This window comes from Anastrepha ludens, chromosome 6, assembly GCF_028408465.1.
Source record: "Anastrepha ludens isolate Willacy chromosome 6, idAnaLude1.1, whole genome shotgun sequence".
Classification (NCBI taxonomy): domain Eukaryota; kingdom Metazoa; phylum Arthropoda; class Insecta; order Diptera; family Tephritidae; genus Anastrepha; species Anastrepha ludens.
In genome coordinates this window covers 51859431-51882112 of record NC_071502.1, presented here as the reverse complement: position 1 = coordinate 51882112, position 22682 = coordinate 51859431, and the positions used below count along the sequence as shown (strand labels likewise).

Sequence of the window (22682 nt, the reverse complement as noted above, 5' to 3'; positions counted from 1 at the left end):
GATAATTAACATTTTTTATTAGCATAACACTGCTTCCTGCAGAATAAAAGTAAGAGCTGATTTCGGTAAAGAGATCCGGTAAAGAGATCCGAGAATATGATATGGCACCCCACACGAGTTTAGACCAGTTTCAAAGCTGCCCACTACTTCCAAATTATTCGAAGTTATTATTAAAGAAAAATTATACTTTGCTACAAAAAACCTAATTTCTTTCAACCAGCATAGTTGTAATATCTCTAATAATGGCCTCCAATCTGTGAATGAGACCTTGAAGAAATTTTCGAATCAATTTTTTATTTTCCAAGTCGTATCAATTGTATTACCTCGAAGTCATACTTGATATTGGGCGTTGTTAGACGTAATAGTGCGAACTTGTCAGACTCTTACACAGTGAAATTACCATTTACCGCGTTTGTTCAATGTAGGTGGGAATATGCTTCGTTTATTTGAATACCTCATTACTAATTTGCTATCACAGGAATATAACGGGTACAAAAAATGTTTCCTAAATTTTCCCTAAGATCTATAAGATTTCTGTCCCATTTTCGTCATATATATTAACTCCCGCTTGTTGTTAATTGTATTAGAGTCGCTTGAGTACAGAAGGTCTCTTCCAACGTCTTCCGTTGTGTTTAATTTAATTCAAGGTGAATTTGATTGTGCGTTTCTTTTCCAACGCATTTACTTGCTTATTTTGGTGAGAGCTTTACGAAGCTTTTACCCTTTTCATCTTAAGGTGTTTAAAATGAATTTCAAGTCCAATTCACCTAATGCTCGGATTTTTCGTGAATTTAATGAGATATCGAATTTCATTACAATAATTAAATTACTTAAAGTAAGTTTTCTTCTTTGTTGAATGCATCATTTAATTCACTAATCTCTCTTCTGAGCTTCACTGTCTGTGGTGGACCATAGCTTCGTCAACAGTTTTTCTCCGCTTAATACTATCCATGGCTTCATCTCTCCAGTTGTGTAAGTTCATTGCCTTAAGATTTGATTCGACGTCATCTAACCATTTCTTTCGTGGGCGCCCTCTTTTTCTTCCTCTAATGAGTGTTAAAATGAAAGCTTTCCTGGTATTTCGCGCTTTCGGCATACGCAGTACGGGCCTAATCCATTTTATCCGTTGGGCTTTGATAAAACGTATTACAGATTGTCTTTGAAGAGTTTCTTCGATTTCATTGTTGTAGCGAATGCGGTAGGTGTCATCTATTGTTTTAACCGTTCCATATATCGAATTTTCCTTATGACGCAACTTTCGAAGCACAGCAACTGATGCATTTCATTTGTTTTCAGCGCCATATGTATACATTCTTATTTCCTGTGCTCTGGACAAATCTTTTGATTTAAATAGGTTTATGCTAGAATTCGTTAGTTTTTAATTCGCTAATATAATTGTTATTCTTTCGATCAGGTTTATTTTAGTTTTTGATCATTTTATTTGTTATTGTATTAAAAAATGGCTTATATAATATTAGCACTAAGTCAATAGTCAGTAAGAACTTTTGTGTTTTTTGACTAAAATTAAATAAATGATAGAAGAAAAGATGTGAGGTAATTCGAAGTCCAAGGTATAAGCTAAAAAAGTCAAGAACTCTATCTGAATTGATGCTTACATAAAATTGGAGTCACATCGGCCGAAATCTGGACCAATGTTAGGGAAATTGCCGACAAAATCGCTCATGTGACCATTTTTGTAATATATCCAAAATGGGTTATAGCTCAATTGTTTTTTTAATGCCCAACTTTGTTTTTCTGAGATCCTTTGATATATCGCGACTTATGGTTATTTGAGCAGAGTTCTGCTTAATAAGTATGAACACAGAACACACACTTTTAAAACCTCCACAACAAAATTTCCAGAAAAGTTTACAACAATGACCCAACTACTTCCATCACTGATTGTAATTAATTGAATGAAGTGAATTGACGAATTTAGTAAGAAGAGTATGAACACAGAAGAAGAAAAGTTAGTTTAAAAGATGTCTTTGTTAGAGCATAGGTTCAGCAGTGAGGAGATAATTAGAAATTACTTCTTAAAAATATTATTCTATTTTAAAAATCCATTCTAATGAAATAATATTTATTTTTATTTATTCATTGCAGGATGAACTATCCAAAGACCAAATCGCATGTAAGTGCTTTATACGGAAAAAGATAATTATAAAACCATTTGCATAGCTACACATTCCTGCTTACTTGCATATTACTTCAAATCACTAATAAAGTACCAAATTTACGACCAAATATTATTTTAGTGCAGCAACACTTGACGCAGTGGGTTTTTGAAAGCCAAACCGCTAAAGTTCAATCAAAGCAAAAATTTAAAAAATCCCATTATGCAGCCCAGCTGTTAGAGTTGTCGAGCTTTTTATTGTGACCGCACAAAGCTGTTGTTAAATCCAGATAATGAGAAACAAGTAGCTCATACTCTTAAAGTGACTGACAGACCTGCCAACACACGCGATTATTGTAACGCTTAATATTTCCGCCTGAATTGCACAATAAGGTAGCTGCATACGGCACACCGCATGGGACATGCCGCATGCCACGAAATGTGTCAGTTAAACGCCTACGTTGTGATTAGAAAATTTTATGATGAAAGCTAAACCGAAAGTGTTTCTTACTTTATTTATTTTTTCATAAAAGAGAGACTAATACTAAAAGGGAAACATTTTTATACCAATGAGGAAATCTACATAGGTGTACTGCACCAAATGCTGTGAGTGGGCAGACAAATTTTGGTTGTTACTGCAGACACTTACAGTGGCAGGTAAAACTTAAGCAACCACTTAGTTCACTTTTTATATACCAATTTTTGTATGAATCAGGTATTATTGAACTAAATTGTGTGGTAGTTTTATTTATCCATTAGCTGATGACAAAAAAATCCATTTGGGTGCTGAACAGTATTAATATTATAGTATTTTATTGACAGTTGGAAGAGGAGGAACATTTTAAATTAAAAATATTCATAGAGTGTGCAATACGACTAGCGATGCATATTCTTCGAATAAGAGATTTTAGCTAAACTAATAGAAGACGAATTTTAGTAGTGTATCCACTACCACAGCAGCTTACATCATATTTTTTTAGATTGTATAAGCCCATAGTTCACCATTTTCAGAACACTGGTGTGTCCAACCTACAGAGGATTACAAATATTGCTTCATATTGAATATATGCGATGAACAACTTAAATCTGCTTCGACTAAAACTCCCAGATACTTGAAATTAGAAACTACTTCGACTTCAAACATATACTACCACAAACAGATTCCGTTGCAAAATGGAAACGAGATTCTTTTGGAATACGAATAATTTGTGTCGCATACGGTTTGAAGAATGGTTTATAACTCGGCACTTCCTTGCTGGAAAAACTAAAATGCATCAATTTCGTTTTCTTGCTTACAATTAGCTTATGATTTGCGAACCACTCTCTTAATAGGTGCACATCGTGATTAATATCAACAAAAAGATTGAAAGTATTGACTGATCATATGGAACCGCCAAGTCGTCAGCAAATGCTGTATTTACTTTTCCCATGAAAGGCATTGAAAATAGTGACTTAATATAAAACAAAAACAAAATTTTTCCAGGAACTGAACCTTTAGGGACACGCAAGGTTACAAGTCTGGTTGTATATCAATACCAGCGGCAGCAATCTAGCCCAAAGAGGGCGATTCCATGTCAAGTGATCCAAATATTTTGGCCATTGTCGTTAATTTTAAATTTATTTAATGCTGAAAACTTTAGTCCAGAGTCTTTTAAACTGGAATATCTGCTATTCTTTTTAATATTTTTATACAATTTTCTTTAATTTTTTAAGAGAAAAATTACTTTTTTATTTACTTTTGGAAAATTTTTTAACAAATGTTTCTTTGTAATTTTTGAAAATCACCTTGCTTACTAATGTATAGTATGTAGCGACGCTTCGGTTGATTTTCAAACGGTTGTGCGAGGATCGTTTGAAAAGTCCGTGCAAAGTCAGAGAGACATCACTACTGGCACGTATCGAGGTTATGATTAGTTAGTACCATCTCTTAGAAGAACGCACATCGAATTTCAGTCAGTTCGCTGTATTTTTGTGTGTTTGGCCTTCGTTTGCATCGCGAAAGTCGAGTGATTTTCCATCACAACAACGCACTAATTCACGCCTCAGCAGTGGTGGGCGCAAAATTAATGGAATATAGTTCCAACTCATTTCATATCCCCCTAATTCTCAAAATTTGACTCCCTGGGATCCCAAGAACTACTATTTGTTCCCCAATTTGAAGAAATGGCCGGTGGGAAGAAGATTTTATTCAAACGAGGAGGTGATTACAGAAACGAATGGCTATATTTTAGACTTGAACAAATCCTATCATTCGAAAGAGATCAACAAGATAGAGCGGCATTGGATGAAGTGAGACTGGGAGACTATGTCAAAAAATAAAAAAGGGTTTACCCTAAACAATTAAGCCGTTTTTATTTTTGCACGGACTTTTCAAAAACGACCACAATAATCGTATACGAGTACGTACGCTAGCGCTTCGCTAGTGCAATATTATGCACCGATTTTTCAATGGTTCACTACACGTATTTCAATATAACTGTAAACTAAAAAGATGATGTTTAAAAATGACAAAAAAAAAAACAGTTTTCCTCAAAAGTTTTGAACAAGGAAATGCATGTCGGTCTCCTTGCCGCGGGGATGAGGCTTAAGTGGCGAGTTAACCCCATTCTATGGAGATTAACTTACCACGAACTAAGAGGGCAGCTCCATATAGGAATTGGGTATCCACTCAACCGCGGAACGGCGGAATTGGTGGCCACCCAAGTACTATGTGGAGAGTACCGTACCGACAACCTGGCAGGAGGTATAAAATGCATTTCCTTACAATGTGGAGGCTCAACAAGGATCTTTCTGCACGAGGTAACCCACTTCTGGGAAATCCTCCCGTCGAGCAATCGACGGCTCGGGCATCGGATGTGCAGGCCCGAACCTCACACTCCCCTATGACCGGAACTGACACCCAGGGTTCCGGAGGAAGCGAACTACTAGTGGTGAAACATGGCACATTGGCTATGCCAATGGAGAGCCGAGTGAGTGTGAGTGATACACCGCCGTCGAAACGATCTGAAGCAACTGAACAAGTTGTGGAGGATGTGGAGATGGCGGACAATCTCTCAGTAGACTCAGACGGATCTCTGGTACCGAGTAAGTCTTTGACAACGGTTAAACCTGGTGCGAATCAGGTAAGTACCGATAAAAAGACCGAAGTTATTGGAGATTCGAACGCAGGTGTTGGTCTAACCGCAAGGCAGATCAAACGAAGGAGACAGAAGGCGAGGCAAGCCGAAGCACTAGCTAAGGCAAGGACTCAAGCTCCGTCAACTTCGACACCTGTAACGGAAACGGGAAAGCGTGGCAGAACAGAGGATTCCTCTGTAGCGCTGCGCTCTTCCGGAAACGAAACGGGGTCTGTGCCAACGACCGGGAAGAGGAGAAAGGCAAAGAAGAGGAAAGTCGAGAGACGGAATTCGGAAATGCCTGCATCCTCGACCCAATCCAAGGCAGACAAACCTTTGCCTGACAAGGCAGAGGCTAAGGGACCTCAAATGTCGAATGACACTCTTCCGTCAACGTCTGGCGAATCATTCGCGAGAATGGCAGCAAAGGCAATGACGGTGGAGATACATACCGACAAACAAGATGGTCTACTGTCCAAAGGGCAACAAGACTATCTTGACAGCTATCTTTGGAAAGCTATCGGTGAGTCGAAAGACGCGCCGACGTTGGAGGGGAAAAGCGTGGTAGACGGCATCGTAAAGGTGCACTGTTCCAATGCTTTTTCCCGAGAATGGCTAGAAAAAGTTATAGCAAAGATTCCAGCCTGCGAAAACAGCAAGTTTATTCTTGTTGAGAGTAGCAAAGAAAGGCTGGTACGAGCGAGTGTCTGGATTCCGGGTCCTTCCTGTAATTCAGCAGAACTCCTCAAACGCATCCGTGTTCAGAATAAGGATCTTGACACGACTCTCTGGAGAGTATACTCGTGCACCAGGCAGAAATCCGCTACCACTTCGGAGGCGGGTTCCCACCTGGTACTGGGTATCGATCTTGGGTCCCTCAAGGTGCTTAAGTCGAAGTACGGTTGCCGTCCTCACCTACATCTGGGGCGGATCCAGTTCCGCGTCCAGGATAAGGTGGAGGACAAAGCGTAAATATACTCAGTCTAATGACTGAAGTAATATTTACACAGATTAATCTGCAGCATAGCAAAGCGTCTACGGCTCTCTTGTGCCGTAGGCATGCAAAACTGCAAACAAACCCACACATAATACTTATACAAGAACCATGGGTATGTCACAAGCGTATCTGTGGTCTAAGTGCTATGTCGTGGGGACAAATACTTCATTGTGAAGGGAATGTGAGACCGCGAGCATGTATTATCATGCCGAGGTTGATCGAACACACGATGTTAAAAGAGCTATGCTCTGGAGATATCGTTGCTGCAAAAATAAAGTACTGGAAAAGTGGGAACAGTGTCGAAGCTATCATAGTTTCGGCCTACCTACCCTATGACTCTGTACAGCCACCTCCTTCGAGGGAGCTAAGAGAAGTGGTCAAGTACGCAGAATTCAATAATCTGGGGCTAATAGTGGGCTGTGACGCAAATTCACAGAACATTGTGTGGGGAAGCAGCAAATGCAACCCCAGAGGTCTCAAGTTACTGGATTTTATCCAGTCATCCGATTTGGTCATCCAAAACACTGGTAACAAACCAACTTTTGTGACCAGAAGGAGACAAGAGGTGATTGATTTAACACTTACCAATAGGTCAGTTGGAAATCAAATCAACCGATGGCGAGTTTTGGAAGAGGACTCTCTTTCTGATCATCGTCTTATCGAATTCCGACTGGGAATTGACACAATATCAATACCTTCCGGTAGGAATCCTCGAAATGTGGACTGGGACAGGTATGGTGAGCTTGTAACAGAGCGATTACCAAACCTGAAAAAACTCAAATCAGCAGAAATGATTGAAGATGCTACTAAGAAATTAGAAGGTACTTTAATCAACTGCTTTGAGGAACTGTGTCCACTCAGGCAAAGCAGACAGGGGAAAGCGGTTCCTTGGTGGAACCCTGAACTGTCGAAGCTTCGTGTACGGTCCAGGAAACTTCTTAATAAGGCCTTGAAGACCAAAACAGAAGAGGACTGGGCCAATCATCGACTTACACAGAGAGAATATAAGAAAAAAGTACGGCAAGCCAAACTTGAATCCTATAGAAATTTCTGCAGTAACGTCGAAGAAATGAGGGAAACAGCGAGACTTTGTAAGGTCCTTCATTTAGACCGCTCAGTAAGGCTGGATTCCATTCGAAAACCTGATGGTTCATACACCATTTCCAAATCGGAAACGTTTAATGCTCTACTCGAAACCTATTTTCCGGGTAGTATAACTCTCTCTGAAGCTGAGAGTGGCATGAACAATGACGGTGGCAACGGTGGAACCTCTAGGTACAGCTGGTATATTGTTAGTCGGATAGTGACAAGGGAATCGATAAGGTTTTCCTTATCTTCCTTTGACAACTTTAAGTCCCCTGGACCTGACGGAATATATCCAGTAATGCTTAAAAAAGGAGGAGACAGGCTGATTGAGGCCCTGAAAAGGATCTTCACAGCCTGTCTTGCATTTGGTTATATACCATCCCAATGGCGACGCGTAAGAGTAGTATTTATTCCAAACCCAGGAAAAGATGACTATTCCCTAGCAAAAAGTTTCAGACCAATCAGTTTGACATCGTTCATGTTGAAAAGTCTGGAACGAGTGGTGGAGAAACATATTCGAGTGGGGGTATTGCCGAGAAGTCCACTTAGTAGAAATCAACACGCTTACCAGAGTGGAAAATCATGTGAATCAGCCTTACACGATCTTGTTAGCAAGATTGAAGCTGGGCTGGAAGCTGACGAATACACAATGGGCGTGTTCGTGGACATTGAGGGGGCTTTTGATAATGCCACTTTCGGCTCGATATGTTCTTCTGCCGAACGACACGGAGTTAATCAAGCCATTATAAAATGGATATACTCCATGCTCTCTGAGAGGCTGTTAACCGCTGGTGGGAGCGACGACGAGCAAATCACAGTCAGGGCCAAGCAAGGATGTCCCCAAGGGGGTGTTCTTTCTCCGCTGCTGTGGTGCTTCGTCGTAGACTCCCTATTAGCGGAGATGCAGGAACTCGGCTTTCACGTCCAAGCATATGCGGACGACGTCTGTGCGCTAACATCGGATAAATCCTTAAGGAGGCTTTGCACGAAAGTGCAGAGTATCCTTGACAAAATCGATGATTGGTGCATGAGACAAGGTCTTTCCGTTAATCCGAACAAAACAACCATAGTCTTGTTTACGAGAAAACGGAAATTGGATGGACTCAGTCTTCCAACACTGAAAGGTGTGACACTTGGTCTTTCCAACGAAGTTAAATATCTAGGAGTAATCTTGGATAAGAAGCTGACCTGGGAGACACACGTTTCACTGAAGGTGAATCGTGCATTGAAGATTTTTCAGCAATGCCGTAGAGCCTTTGGCAAAACTTGGGGTCTGAAACCTGCTGTGGTCCTATGGATATACACGGCACTTATCAGACCAATCATCACTTACGCTTCTGTGGTCTGGTGGCGACGGAGCATGGTTAAGTCCACAATCCGGGAACTACACAGGCTGCAAAGAAGTGTATGTTTATGCATCACGGGTGCCATGAGTACAACCTCTGGTGATGCCCTAAATGCTATGCTTAATTTGCTCCCCCTGGATCTTAAGATACAGCAGGAAGCAATAAAAGCAATGTGTAGACTCCATAAATATGGTTTCTGGCACGAAGATGGAACTTCGGGACACAGAGAAATCTTTAAGTTGCTGTCGGAGCAGTATCCACTGTTTTTGGCACCTAAAGATGACCTGATACCCACAGTTTCGTTCGGAAGGAAATTTGATGTCAGATTTCCATTGCGTGAGCAATGGAGCAATCCAGAATGCATGCAGGGAGGTTTGACGGATATTTTCTTTACCGATGGGTCCAAGACTGAAATAGGGTCTGGAGCCGGATGGTACTTAAACGATAGTAATAAGTATCACTATGCTATGGGGGGAATGGCAACTGTTTTTCAAACAGAAGTTTTTGCCATCCTAAAAGTAGCCGAATGGATAATCGAGAGGAGATGGAGCGGGAAACAGATTGGAGTCTTCAGTGACAGTCAGGCTGCATTGAAGGCCCTGGAGAACGCGAAGCAAACCTCGAAGATTGTTCAAGAATGTAAGAAGAAGCTTAATTCTGTCGCAAGACAAAACAGGCTTGTACTTATATGGGTTCCGGGACACTCCGGTGTTCAAGGAAACGAAATTGCCGACGAATTGGCCAACCGTGGATCAGCGGTGCCCCCACAGGGGCCAGAGCCAATAATCGGAATCAGTCCCGCAGGAATCAAGAATTGGATCAACGATTATGTAGGCAATCTACATAAAGAGCGATGGTCCGGTCTAGAACGCTGCAGAACTGCAAAGTGTTTTGTGACAAGTCCGAACAGAAAACTGTCAAACTTTCTACTAAAACTTATAAGGAAAGACATTCGGTTGATGGTCGGCATCATTACAGGACACAACCCATGGGGTCAGCATATGACCACCATTGGAATCATCGAGGACCCGGTATGCCTGTCCTGCTTGGAGGAGGCGGATAGCACTGAGCACTTTCTCTGTGAGTGTCCTGCCTTTGCTAGAGCGCGACTACGGGTATTGGGTTCCGATGTCATGGGAATGAGTAATATTCGTTCTCTAAAACTGGAGGATATTTACAGATTCGCCAAAGAATCTGGAAAATTCTCACAGGACTAACTATCTCTATCTCTGTCTCTATTCTTTCCTATCTCTTTCTCTGATACTTTTCTCCCTCCCTCCTTAACTATCTACCCCCTTTCCAGAGCTTTAAATACAATGGGCTTTTTAGCCTGAGTGTTTTAGGAGCCACCAAATCTCATGGTGCTCCTTGGCTCGACCTCTTCAAATTCAATTCATGTAGCGACGCTTCGGTTGATTTTCAAACGGTTGTGCGAGGATCGTTTGAAAAGTCCGTGCAAAGTCAGAGAGACATCACTACTGGCACGTATCGAGGTTATGATTAGTTAGTACCATCTCTTAGAAGAACGCACATCGAATTTCAGTCAGTTCGCTGTATTTTTGTGTGTTTGGCCTTCGTTTGCATCGCGAAAGTCGAGTGATTTTCCATCACAACAACGCACTAATTCACGCCTCAGCAGTGGTGGGCGCAAAATTAATGGAATATAGTTCCAACTCATTTCATATCCCCCTAATTCTCAAAATTTGACTCCCTGGGATCCCAAGAACTACTATTTGTTCCCCAATTTGAAGAAATGGCCGGTGGGAAGAAGATTTTATTCAAACGAGGAGGTGATTACAGAAACGAATGGCTATATTTTAGACTTGAACAAATCCTATCATTCGAAAGAGATCAACAAGATAGAGCGGCATTGGATGAAGTGAGACTGGGAGACTATGTCAAAAAATAAAAAAGGGTTTACCCTAAACAATTAAGCCGTTTTTATTTTTGCACGGACTTTTCAAAAACGACCACAATAATCGTATACGAGTACGTACGCTAGCGCTTCGCTAGTGCAATATTATGCACCGATTTTTCAATGGTTCACTACACGTATTTCAATATAACTGTAAACTAAAAAGATGATGTTTAAAAATGACAAAAAAAAAACAGTTTTCCTCAAAAGTTTTGAACAAGGAAATGCAATTTTTTCCAAAAAAAAATTTAACAAGTCTATTGTATCCTACAACATTTAAAAACAAATTTATTTTATAAAAATGCGAAATAGATCCGAAAATAATACACTTCTAAAACCTCGACAACAAAATTTGCAGAATAAACCAATTTCCGGAAAAGTTTACAACAATGACCAAAATACTTCCATCACTAATTGTAATTAATTGAATGAAGTGAATTGACTGAATTTAGTAAGAAGACATTTTGGTTAGCTAATGATTAAAGCTATTATTTTAACAGAGGAATAATAAAAAACTAAATGCAAAAGCAAATTTTAAAATGTCACTTTAATTTAGAATTCGAAAACAAAATTAAATAAAACGGCGCTTAAATTTTGACCCATACTGTACATAGCTGCAGCTTGAAAATGTATCGACTTTTGCTGCATTTAACTTGTCATACATTCGATCGGTGTGCGGTTCATACATTGCGTGTTTGATCGTTTCGTGTGGAGCTAGTAAATGTAAGCTTTCAAATTTGTGTCATAGCTCACGATTTACAGTTCTCGCTCAGAAAGTAGAAAGACAAAATGAGCACAAAAATCACACTGAATGTAAACTAACTGGCGGGATATATGTATTTATGTATCATATGTAGGTAATCCCTCTGCGGAAAAACTAAACAACGAATATTCTTTCTTTTCATTAAAAATCTTTGTGTTTATGGTAATGGACGCTAAATTCAGCAAAGTCTTCCATGTTAAGTGGTACAAATTTTTTGGACTTTGTCGTAAATTTTTCTGAAAATGGATTTATTTGTAGGCGTAAGTATAATAAGAAGTAAACAGAACAAATTTTGAAAAAAATGTATTAATTTTGAAATTTATTCAATGTTGGTGAACAAATTTTAAAGTGAAATACTTCATTTAATTTTTTTTTTTAGTTTTTCCAAATGAAATGTACATACTCTTTAAAATTATTTTTTGCAGAAACAATTTTTTTGTTAAAAAGTTTTCGTAAAAATTATTTGGTAATTTTTTAAAAACTTAAGATTTTGTTCTAATTTCTTTTCACTAAGAGTTGCAACTATACTTAATAATCCGTGAAAGTTTCATAATAGAATTCGCATAACTTTTCGGGTTATATTCAAATATGTACGTAGAGTGGACCAGTGAAAATTCAATGCCAAATACTGTCCGCCAGCGAAACGCATTCTCGCATATTACGTCCGTTTATAAATCGATCGAAGCGTCTCTACGTCCATTAGCAAGCAAATACACGCCATTTACATTTTTAACATAAATGGGGCAGGGACTTTAAAGTGTCAATAGAGAAAAATACTCATCTCATATCTAACAAAATCATCATATCTGTACTAATGGGAGATCAATTTAAAGCTATCGGATTTGACAATAAATTGAAATAAAACAATGAAAATTCAAATTCAAGGGAATTTTTATTATTTTTCTGTAGAAAAATTCATGAAATTTATTTTTTAACCTCTTTCAAATGTTGGCTGCAACTGCACCGTAATTCGGTCATCCGAAAATACCAATTTTGAATGACTCTCTAGAGCAATAACTTTAGTAATGTAGGCTTCCAATGCCTCAATCGAAGCTTGTTTAGCCACAAAACATTTAGGCTTTACATACATCCTCAAATAAAAGTACAAAGGTGTGTGATATCACACGATCTTGGTGGCCAAGTCACTGGTCCGGGTCGAGAAATAAATTGCTCACTGAAACGACGACGCAGTAAATCCATTGCTTCACGGGCTGTATGGCAAGTAGCACTGTCTTATTGGAACCAAATATTGTGAAGATTACGGGCTTCAATTTTCAGCATTCCGCATCGAAACGTCGTTTATCATTGCGCGTTAGCGTCCGCCAACCATTGCTACATTGGCGCCAGTCTCGTCATTGAAGGAATATGCGCCGATGATTCCTTCAGACCATAGGCCGTACCAAACTGGTGTAATGGCTGTTCCTGCCTAAATACGGCAATTTTGCTTATTGACGTAGCCATTAAGCCAAAAATGGTCCTCATCGCTGAACACCATAAAGTCGCCTGAGCGTGCGATGAACACTTTTCACAGAGCGTCGATTTTTGTAAGCACAATTCTACGATTTGTAAACGTTGTTGATACAAGCAAAATTACGGAACGATTGGAGCAGCGTTACTGCATTAAATTCCGTAATATCCATAAACAGTGATCCTGACTTCGTGAACACCATTATCACTGGTAATGAGTCCTGGGTGTACGGGTACGACCGGGAAACCAAAATGCAGTCGTCACAGTGGAAGCATTCCACGTCACCAAGACGTATTCAAAAACCGACGAGAGCACTAAATACCATGTTACGTTCACACTGCTTGACAGCAACTGACGCTAGCGACAGGCGGGAAAAAGTTCACACATGTGCAGGAAGGTTACAGGTCTACTTATGAAAGCGCGCGTAATTCAAATTTTACAGGGGTTAGAAATAAAAAACAAAGCCGCATATTTTTTTAACAGACCTCGTACTTAATTTGGCAAAAATCTCGCGTGATCTGTCCAAAAACCCCTATTGGACGAAGTACCTTTGATCTGACCACCCTTTATTATTATTTATAAAAACTACGGTTCAAATTCAATTTGAATTAGAAGGCATGTTGGAGTATTTTTATCTGTAAGAGGCTTTTCCAGGCGAGCACGTGACATTGGCATACAAACGCCACGTTGAAGCCAGAAAACATGGGTGCCAAGATCTTCGACGCTATAACAAAAAAGTCTGTGCCGCTCTGTAATTCTCCACTCATATGTCTCATAAATCCAAATCCTACACTCCTTTTGTTTCTAGTTTTTTTCTATGTAAAAATATTGTATTGTATTTCTATATTTTCTCTTCTTTTCTTACAGTATTGCGTAACGCCTTCAATGCATTCGATGCCGAGAAGAATGGCTACATTAATACCACCATGGTTGGTACCATTCTGAGCATGTTGGGTCATCAGCTGGATGATTCTATGCTGGCTGAAATTATCGCCGAAGTCGATGAGGATGGTTCGGGACAAATTGAGTTCGAAGAATTCACCACATTGGCCGCGCGTTTCCTAGTAGAGGAGGATGCCGAAGCGATGCAGGCCGAACTGAAGGAGGCATTCCGTTTGTACGATAAGGAGGGCAATGGTTATATCACCACCGGAGTGTTGCGTGAAATTCTACGTGAACTGGATGACAAATTGACAAATGACGATTTGGACATGATGATTGAGGAAATCGATTCTGATGGTTCAGGAACGGTTGACTTCGATGGTGAGCTGACGTATGAAATGTAGAATTTCTTAAATAACAATTGTCTGTTTTTATACTCTCTACAGAATTCATGGAGGTCATGACGGGCGAGTAAAGTGTAAATAGGTGCATATGGGCGCAGCAACACAATACAATTGCGTACATTTTTTCTATGTAGTTGTTATTGTGAGATGCGCTCCACAACAGTGAAATAGCACAAACACGCACACACACACACTCACAAATACTAGTCTGATCATACAGATGCGGGACGTAAAAAATGTCTTTTCAACTTTTTAATTTATTGTGCACTTGCAATTTTGTATTTTCAGTTTGTTGTAGTTATTTGTTTTTATTTTCGAAGAAATATTTTTACAACTCAAGTTAGTTGCCGTTTTTATTGTAATTTTTATTCATTTATGTTTTTGAAGCATAAAAATTAAACCAACAAAATAAAAGCAACTGCAATATATTAAAGTGCTTTATGTTATTTGCAAAAATATAGAAAATTTCAATATACTTACATATATATAAAGAAAATGAGTTACTCGTTTTAAAGTTTTTTGTCTCTATTTTACAATAACCAAACCAAAATGCTTAATATGCTCGATCACTGGCTAGTGACTGTTTAACAACCTTTAGTCACAATTGTCAAAAATCACTAAAAAAGTCAATACTCATACGTAATAAAGAATACAAATCATAAAAGTTTCTTTATTTATAAATTTATTCTTTGAAAAGTTAATTAAAAATTCTGCACAGTAAAAAAAATATTAAAAAAAAAACTTTTTGTTTTTAATTTCATAGCTAAATGAAAAACTTAATCAATATTTTATTCAATTACTAACCATTATTTATATGTATATATACAACTTTTACTATTTAATTGAACCAAACAAGAGAAAATATTAAAAAATAAATGCACAAGTTTTAAATTTAAGTTTAATCAGACAATGCCTATACATATATGTTTATTTATGTATACACACCTACAATTAAGTAAAAACAAACAAAAAAAATATAAATACATTTATTATTAAAATTGCGTTATTGAAAAAGTTTTATGTTTAAATGTTATCGTTGTTATATACAAATTTATCTATTGTTCAAATGTTTGTCATTATCTATTAATATCATCATATGCAATATGTATGTACATATATGCGAATACACATAAAAGAATACATGTAAATGACGTATGCAAATACTCACAAGTGTTGAGTATAGATGCACAGCGCAAGGATATGCCGTTATTGATACAAAGGTTTTCTATTATTTAGAAATTTAAGTTACAAACTGCACGTCACTAAAACAACTTGAATCCAACAAAACCAAAATTAATTCTACAAATAAAAATAATAATTTCAATTTCAAATACCTCGAATAACAACAACAAGCACGAATTGTGCTACAAATGCTTCAAAAAATGTAATCAAGAAAAACAAATGCATAGAAATTAAAAACAAAAATAAAAAGAAAAAAAAAAACAACACCAATGAACCATGAATGTCAACAGCAACAATGAATATTACATTGAAAAAAGAACCACACAACAATAAAACTAAACATAAATCAGTATAACTAAATAACAGAAATAGTAAACAAAAATATCAAAAAACAAAGGTAAAGCCAATAACAACAGAAAAATATATATATTGTAAAACATGTATTCAATTGATGTTTTGGGATTTTAGTAATTTTTATTCAACTTTTTAATACATCGAATGAATCGGTAAATTAAAATCTAGTAAATAAATACGATTCTAAATAAGACCTAGAAACAAGAGAATATTGCAAGTGTGTGAGCACTTTGTTGTTTTATTTTTTGACTAGTGCGCGCCCAGTGGTTACCTTTATCTGTGTCCATAACTATACTTTTGTTGTTATTGTTGTTGTTGTATCAGCATAAACATTCCCCATATATATACGAGGAATCCTGCTGAAGTGACAGTCCTTGGCCGGATATAAATCCGGGTCGTTCCGGTAACGTAGAACCGACTGTCGTGGGAACGACTATACCTTTGTCTCTAGGTTCGGTTAGGTAGTGCTGGATGGTATGTAAAGGGATTTCCCTTAGACCTCCAGGGTCTTCCTACCCACAATAGCCGTTTTCAGCTCATTGCTTTTGCTAGTCGCGAATAAGTAAAGCGTTTTTCAGTAAGAGCGCTTCAACTTTTGAACTTTTTTGAATAAAACACAAACGGTTTGACTTTTTTAACTAATTTTTTTTTTATTATCGAGTTTGAACATATACATTTAAGTATGAAATTCGATTTATTTTGCATGACCACCGCGTGCACGTTTTGCGAAGTCCAATCGTTGAACCCAATTTTCGACCACTCCTTTGCATAAATCGGCCGAAATTCCAGCAATTTCGCGTTCAATATTGGCTCTGAGCTCACAAATCGTCGCCGGCTTGTTACTGTAGACCAATGACTTCACATAACCCCAAAACGGGACGGCTTGTTAAATGGACCGCAAAATGGCCGTAATGCTCTTAAAGTAGCAGCAACAGAACGATTATTTTCATAAAAAATTTGCACGATTTGCAATCGTTGCTCAAGTGTGTAGCGTTCCATGATAAAATGTGTACTAATGAAGTTTACAAATAACAAGCGAAAAATAAAAAATATTGCGTCGTTCGCCCTCCCTATTGGAAAAAAGTTGAAGCGCACCTATTGAAAAACGCCTTATAAGGAATAATAGGTATATTAGTTAAAACTTACCAGGGTTAATTTCTAGAACGTTTGCTGCGGCGGAAGTTTACGATTGGCCACTTTTCTTTTTATGCCATTTGGTTGGTTATGCCAAAAATTCTATGCTCCAGCAAATGTGGCATAAGGGATTCGCTTTTGTCAGGAAAGCGATGATTTTCTCTTTTAATAAATGATTGGCTGTCATTATTGACTTGGCGTCAATAATAAAAAAAAAAAAATTATCCGCATGCGCTCCTCGTGTCAGTTGGACGGTAGAAGGGACAAAGTGGTTGATAAGTATTGAAAGAAAATGTGAATTTTTGAATAAAAATACTTAGTTTTTTACTAAATAGAATCTCTCTTACCTTCAATACAAATACCTACTTACTCTCAAAATCCTGCATTAATTTTGTGCCATGTCTGCAATGATATTCCAGAAATTCTCTAAAATTTTGAAATAGCTTATTCGCGGAACGAACAATTCTTTCTACGAAGCAATCGTTTCAAGTTTCTGAAGAGATAGTAGTCATTGGGTGCCTAATCTCACGAGCAATTTGTACTTTAGTTTGTTCAATGTAGCCATAGTTAAAACACTTGTATGCACAGGTACATTACCTTGATTAAACAATTTTTTCCTCTGCAAACCAAGACCTTTCTCCCCTTCTCTTCATTCAGCTGATCCAAAGGTTGTAGTAGTATTCGAAGTTAATTGTCTTACAGTTCCCCATAATGAAATAATGAACAAATTCTCTTCAGGATCCAGTAAACCTGATGTCGCAAGCCTTTTTGCAGATCATTCTGACTTTGCCTGCTTAGAAGATGACTAACCTGCTTCGGCCCATTGTAAGCCCTTTTGATAGTGTTTAGGTTCACGATGGCGGATCTAAGTTTTATCTATTTGTATGGTAGTAACACAGTAACGCAGGTGCTGTCGTAATTTTCGGATTTCCATTACGTGTTTCATTGTATGAAACCCATTAAACTCTAGAACCAATCGGTGGACAGTTGAAAATCAAGAATGCCTATGGCTGATAAACCTTTTACAATAAATTATTTTATAGAAACAGGGGTTTCGGTTATTTCATTTCTAAAAAATATATTGATATTTCAAAATCAGTTTGGATTCGATGGTGCTAAAGCCGTAGAAATTATTAAATTAGAAAAAAAGTTGGGGTAATGATACTCTAATGAAAGCAACCGCTTATGAGTGGCATAAACATTTCAGAAGATATCATGAGTGCGTCGAGGACAGCGAACGTGATCGAAAACTGATGAAAACTGTGGCTGTGGACATCGAAAACTAATGAAAACATCAATAAAGTGAAAAAGAACGTTGATCAATAACCGCAAATTAACCATTAGAGAGTTGGTAGAGGACTTGAGCATTTATATTTGTTTGCGCCGGTTTGGTCCCAAAAGACCTAAACTCCATGTAAAAAAGAGGTCCGGTTAATATCGCCAACGACATGATTTCAAAAAGTGTATCCGACCCAACTTTCATTAAATGCTTCATTATTGAATACGACGAATAATACAGATATCAGATGAGTGAGTGGAGAACTTCGAATGAACTAAAGAATTAAGACCAAAAAAACCATGACCTTTTCAATAAAAATGAAAGGATCACAGTGTTTATAGATTACAACGATATTGTACACGACCCATTTTTCCCAATGAGCAGACAGTTAATAAGGACTATTTTTTGGACGCTATGAGACGTTTACGTGAATAAATTCTTCAAAAAAGAAAGGATTTCTGGGAAATGTACATACTCTTGGATTTTGCACTGTGATAACGCACAGCGCACCTTGCCATCGATATCCGTGAATTTTTGAGCGAAACCGAAACGAATACCATCTAATAGCCATTGAATGCATCTGATATGGCTCCCTGTGATTTTTTCTGTTTGATCGAGTCAAAAAACCACTACTGCGTTTCAGTATGCCTCTTAACGAAAAGATAAAGATACAGATAAGAACGGGACAGAAATAGGGGAAAAGATGCCACATCACTCTCTAAAAAAGATTGCAAAATATTGATTGGTGGGACGGGACACTGTCTCACACCACATCATGTAGCCAAAATGGGATTGGAGCGATGCGTGTGACACATGCAACGACGCGAATGCTAGGGGTACTTTGGCTACATACTTTTCCACTGCCCTGCCATTTGTAGAACTCGGTAAATGTGCCTGAACGGCTTATTAAGTCAAAAAATAACAACAGTTTTTGTATAGGTTCAAACTTGACTACATAATACCTAGGCCTGAAAAATTATATGTCTACAGTCTCTCTCTTTAGCACCAAAGACAGTTGACAGCTAGGCAAATGGAAAATTTGTCCATTTAGGGCAGGTATCCGATTATGGGAAAAGTATAAAAGGGGTAATAATTTGTGACAGATATTTAATCTTTAATCAATTTTAATTCCAAAACCAGAAAATACGTACACATATAATATATATAGTACATATGTATTTGACAAAATGAACAGAATTTTTATTAATAAGAGAAATGTTAAAAAAAAGAGGTTGTCTGTAAAGTCGGTTTACTGACGATAGTTTAACGTGACAACGTCATAAGAAAATATTGGTGGAATGGTTGCAATTTTCAAAACAAAATTTTAATTTTATTTGTTTGATAGATATTTTGTACGGATATAGAGGAGGAGGTAAATGGAATTGCAATGGAATAGGTCAAGTTACATTTACACAAACGTAAAAAATGAGGAAACATTTATCAAATTCATGAAAGATATGTTCAATTTCGATTGTGCATCAGACGTTAATAAGTCAACAGCACTTAGAGGCATCATCATCGATTTGACTTTCTCAAGACACATTACACTTGAAACACTCCCTTTCATTTCCTATTTTTCCTATCAACGTTTATTCTCAACAGAGAATTGGTTCATTACCATGCACACAGGAAGAAGGCATATGCAAATACAAGTATGTGAATTTATATACAAATGCGCATATACATACATATACATACATATATATTCTCACTCAAGTAGGACAGAGCCAGATGTCACACGTTGCCGAACGCGAGGACCGATTGTGCTCTTTGTCGTTCGTTCCGCGCTCTCGCTTGCAGTTCATTCAAGGTAACGACAAATGAGCAAGGTAACGATAAGTAAGCAAGGTAACGACAAATGAGCAAGGTAACACTAATGAGCAAGGTAACGACACATTTTTTCGTGCGTGCAGCCTGTTAAATCGAATTATAAGACGTTATCACGTCAAAATGCCATACAACGTAGGTAGGTAGGTAGACGTTGTCTGAGGGACACCTTCCAGACTCAATCAGCACAAAAGGTTCCATTTTGGTACACCACTAATAGAACCACTGCCGTTTCTTAATCAAACCATCTTGATCTGACTGTAAATCTGCCTATGCCATTTATTTTCTTTCCTGCATTTTCTAGAACACCTCAGACTTGGGCACTCACACAAATAGTCGAAGATTGTCTCTCTAGAATCTTCTTGATTGCAGCTTCTACATCTATCGTTATACGATGACACCCCATCTTCCTAGCATGGTCTCCGATAGGCCAATGGCCGGGTTATTGCTGACGTAATTCTGAAGATGTCTTGGCTTTCTGCACAGCTGTTCAGCTTTGGACATATTGTAATCTGGCCAAATTTCCTTCGCTATTTTGCAAGTATCGGTGTTGGTCCATCTGTCAACAGCCTGCTTCTGGAATTGCAAAAAAATGCCCCTTTTGTAGATGCTTCGGGCGTGCCCCCTGCTACCACTTCGGATACTCTAAAGTAAGCCCTCTGTCTTGTCAGCTCACCAGCTTTCTCATTTCTTCTATGTTCCTATGGCCAGGTATCCAGATGAGAGTGATGTCTGTTATGCGTTCTGAGGCATTTAATTCTTCTTAGTCTGATCAATTCAAAAGTTGTTGGTGACTTTATAGCTAAGATGGCTGCTTGACTATCTGAAAAAAAGTGCTTCTGATAGTTATTGTGAATGATTTCTGATTATCCCTTATCCCAACAACCTCTGCTTGAAAGATACTATAACAATTCTCCAGGCGAAAGTACTTGGAAGTTTCGAGCTCTTTCGAATATACAACTTATTCAAATATATTTTAAAAAGTCAGACATTTTAGCTTGGTCCGTTTCTCCTAACCTTGGGTAGACACACTGTGTTTGAAGAGTTGGGGTTTGTTTATTTGTAATATCTGGAAATATGCCGTTAGCTCTATTTTAGCAACGCTTGTATGACACTCCGAATTCATGCAATAAGTCCTCCGTAATTAGTGGGCACCGAATTTATGCAGAACTTAAAACGTACAATACTTTTTTTTGCATATACAGTCAACGTCAAAAGAAAGTATACACCATATATTGTCAAGTCTAGGACACTACAGTTGCCATAAAAAACAATTATTTCTTCATTTACATCAGTTAATCATTTTCAACCTCGTTTTATTTTAGAGGGCGACTTCTATATAACATTACCATTATTTCTCTAAAAGAAAATCACTCCTTATAGAAATGAAATTAAAAAAGATAAAAGTTCACCTTTGGCAAAATTGAGCTAAATATACAAGTATGTAGGTCTACTGAGTGGGGATGTAATTTTAGCGGCTTTCTCTGCTGCGTGCTTTATTTTGGCCCAGAAGGTTAGTCTTGAGTCCAGTCTTATGCCTAAGCACTTTAGAACCTTTTTTGTGATAAGCGTATTTGAGCAAGTTTGTTTGCTAACTTTTAACGGGATATGCTTCTTGGTTAGAAGTATGAGCTCCGTTTTCTCTGTGGCTAATTTGAGTCCTCGTGTGTCTAGCCACGTTTGTGTCCTTATCATAACTTGGTTAAGTTGTGGTCTTTGTGCATCGCAATTCCAATATGTATAGTGTGTTTTCTGTAAGGGGCGTGCTGATGTTGACAGGCGATGGCGGCTACGCTCTTTAGGTGATGCCTTTCAAATTACTATTGGCAAGTTATTCGTTTTAGCAGTACGTGAAAATGGTAAATGTGGATAAAAACAACACCGTAATCATGCCATAGCCACCGTTTCCGCTGGACTTGACCTCTTGCGACCTCTTCCTGTTCCCAAATGAAGATGAAGACTGCGACTGCATTGCTGGAAGAACTGGAAGATCTCACCAAAAAGCTCAAATCAGCAGTGATTCTAGTATTGTATCTGAGGAGGATTACGTACTTTGCAGAAGACAAAAGTAATGTTAATGAACCCATACATTTTTTTTGAAAGAAAAATAGTAACTTTATTTGCGTTAACTGTCTACATGTAATTGTTAATAGCATTCGAGCTTTACATATTTTGGTTTTTGCTGGTGCTCGTAATGAATTGAAAGTAGCAGTTGCTTCTGATATGCATTTCGCCAAATTTCACAGCGGTTAAAGAATATTTTCTTCCCATTTTTTTAAGCGCAGGGATGTTATGAAAAATAATTTTTTCTTAAATATTTTTATGGTTTTTCATTACGTCCGATTTCATAAATTTAATTCAGTTGATAAGAAAACAATGGAGATTGTTTCAATGTTACTAATAGTTGCTCTGCGACTGCACTTGGGAATTCACTAGGAGATATTCGCTTCGACCATTGGTCAAAATCTTGAATATATAACTAAAAACAACACAGCCACTGAATTTATTATATTAATTTGGATGGGGTTCCCCAAATGTTACGGGCTGCTTGTAATAAGATATGATTTAATGCATCCAGTTGGTATTCGACAAATTAAGGAAAAAAATTAACGAGTCTTTGTGTGCCTGTGCGTAGATTCTTTTTTTCATAATGGTTGCATAGATTTGTATCTCGTAACGCAAGTTGCACTGCCTGCAGCAATAATTTGGCATAACATGAAAAAAATTTTAAATTTTTTCTAAATGTTGACAATGTCGGCACAACATGTTGTCGATTTTCTACGCAATCCACTGCTACATTCTTGCATCAATGT

At 37.8% G+C, this 22682-nt stretch overlaps 1 protein-coding gene across 2 annotated transcripts in view; it reads left to right on the top strand.

The window, feature by feature from the left end:
* LOC128866550 (troponin C) overlaps positions 1 to 15571 on the top strand; it is a 29498-nt gene extending 13927 nt beyond the window's left edge. For both annotated transcript variants that reach the window (XM_054107372.1, XM_054107373.1), the window contains exons 2-4: positions 2107 to 2134; positions 13675 to 14070; positions 14136 to 15571. In XM_054107372.1, the coding sequence (XP_053963347.1) occupies positions 2107 to 2134; positions 13675 to 14070; positions 14136 to 14164 (453 nt within the window). In that variant the 3' untranslated portion in view covers positions 14165 to 15571. The remainder of the gene's footprint in view (positions 1 to 2106; positions 2135 to 13674; positions 14071 to 14135) is intronic.
* Positions 15572 to 22682: the final 7111 nt, after the last annotated feature.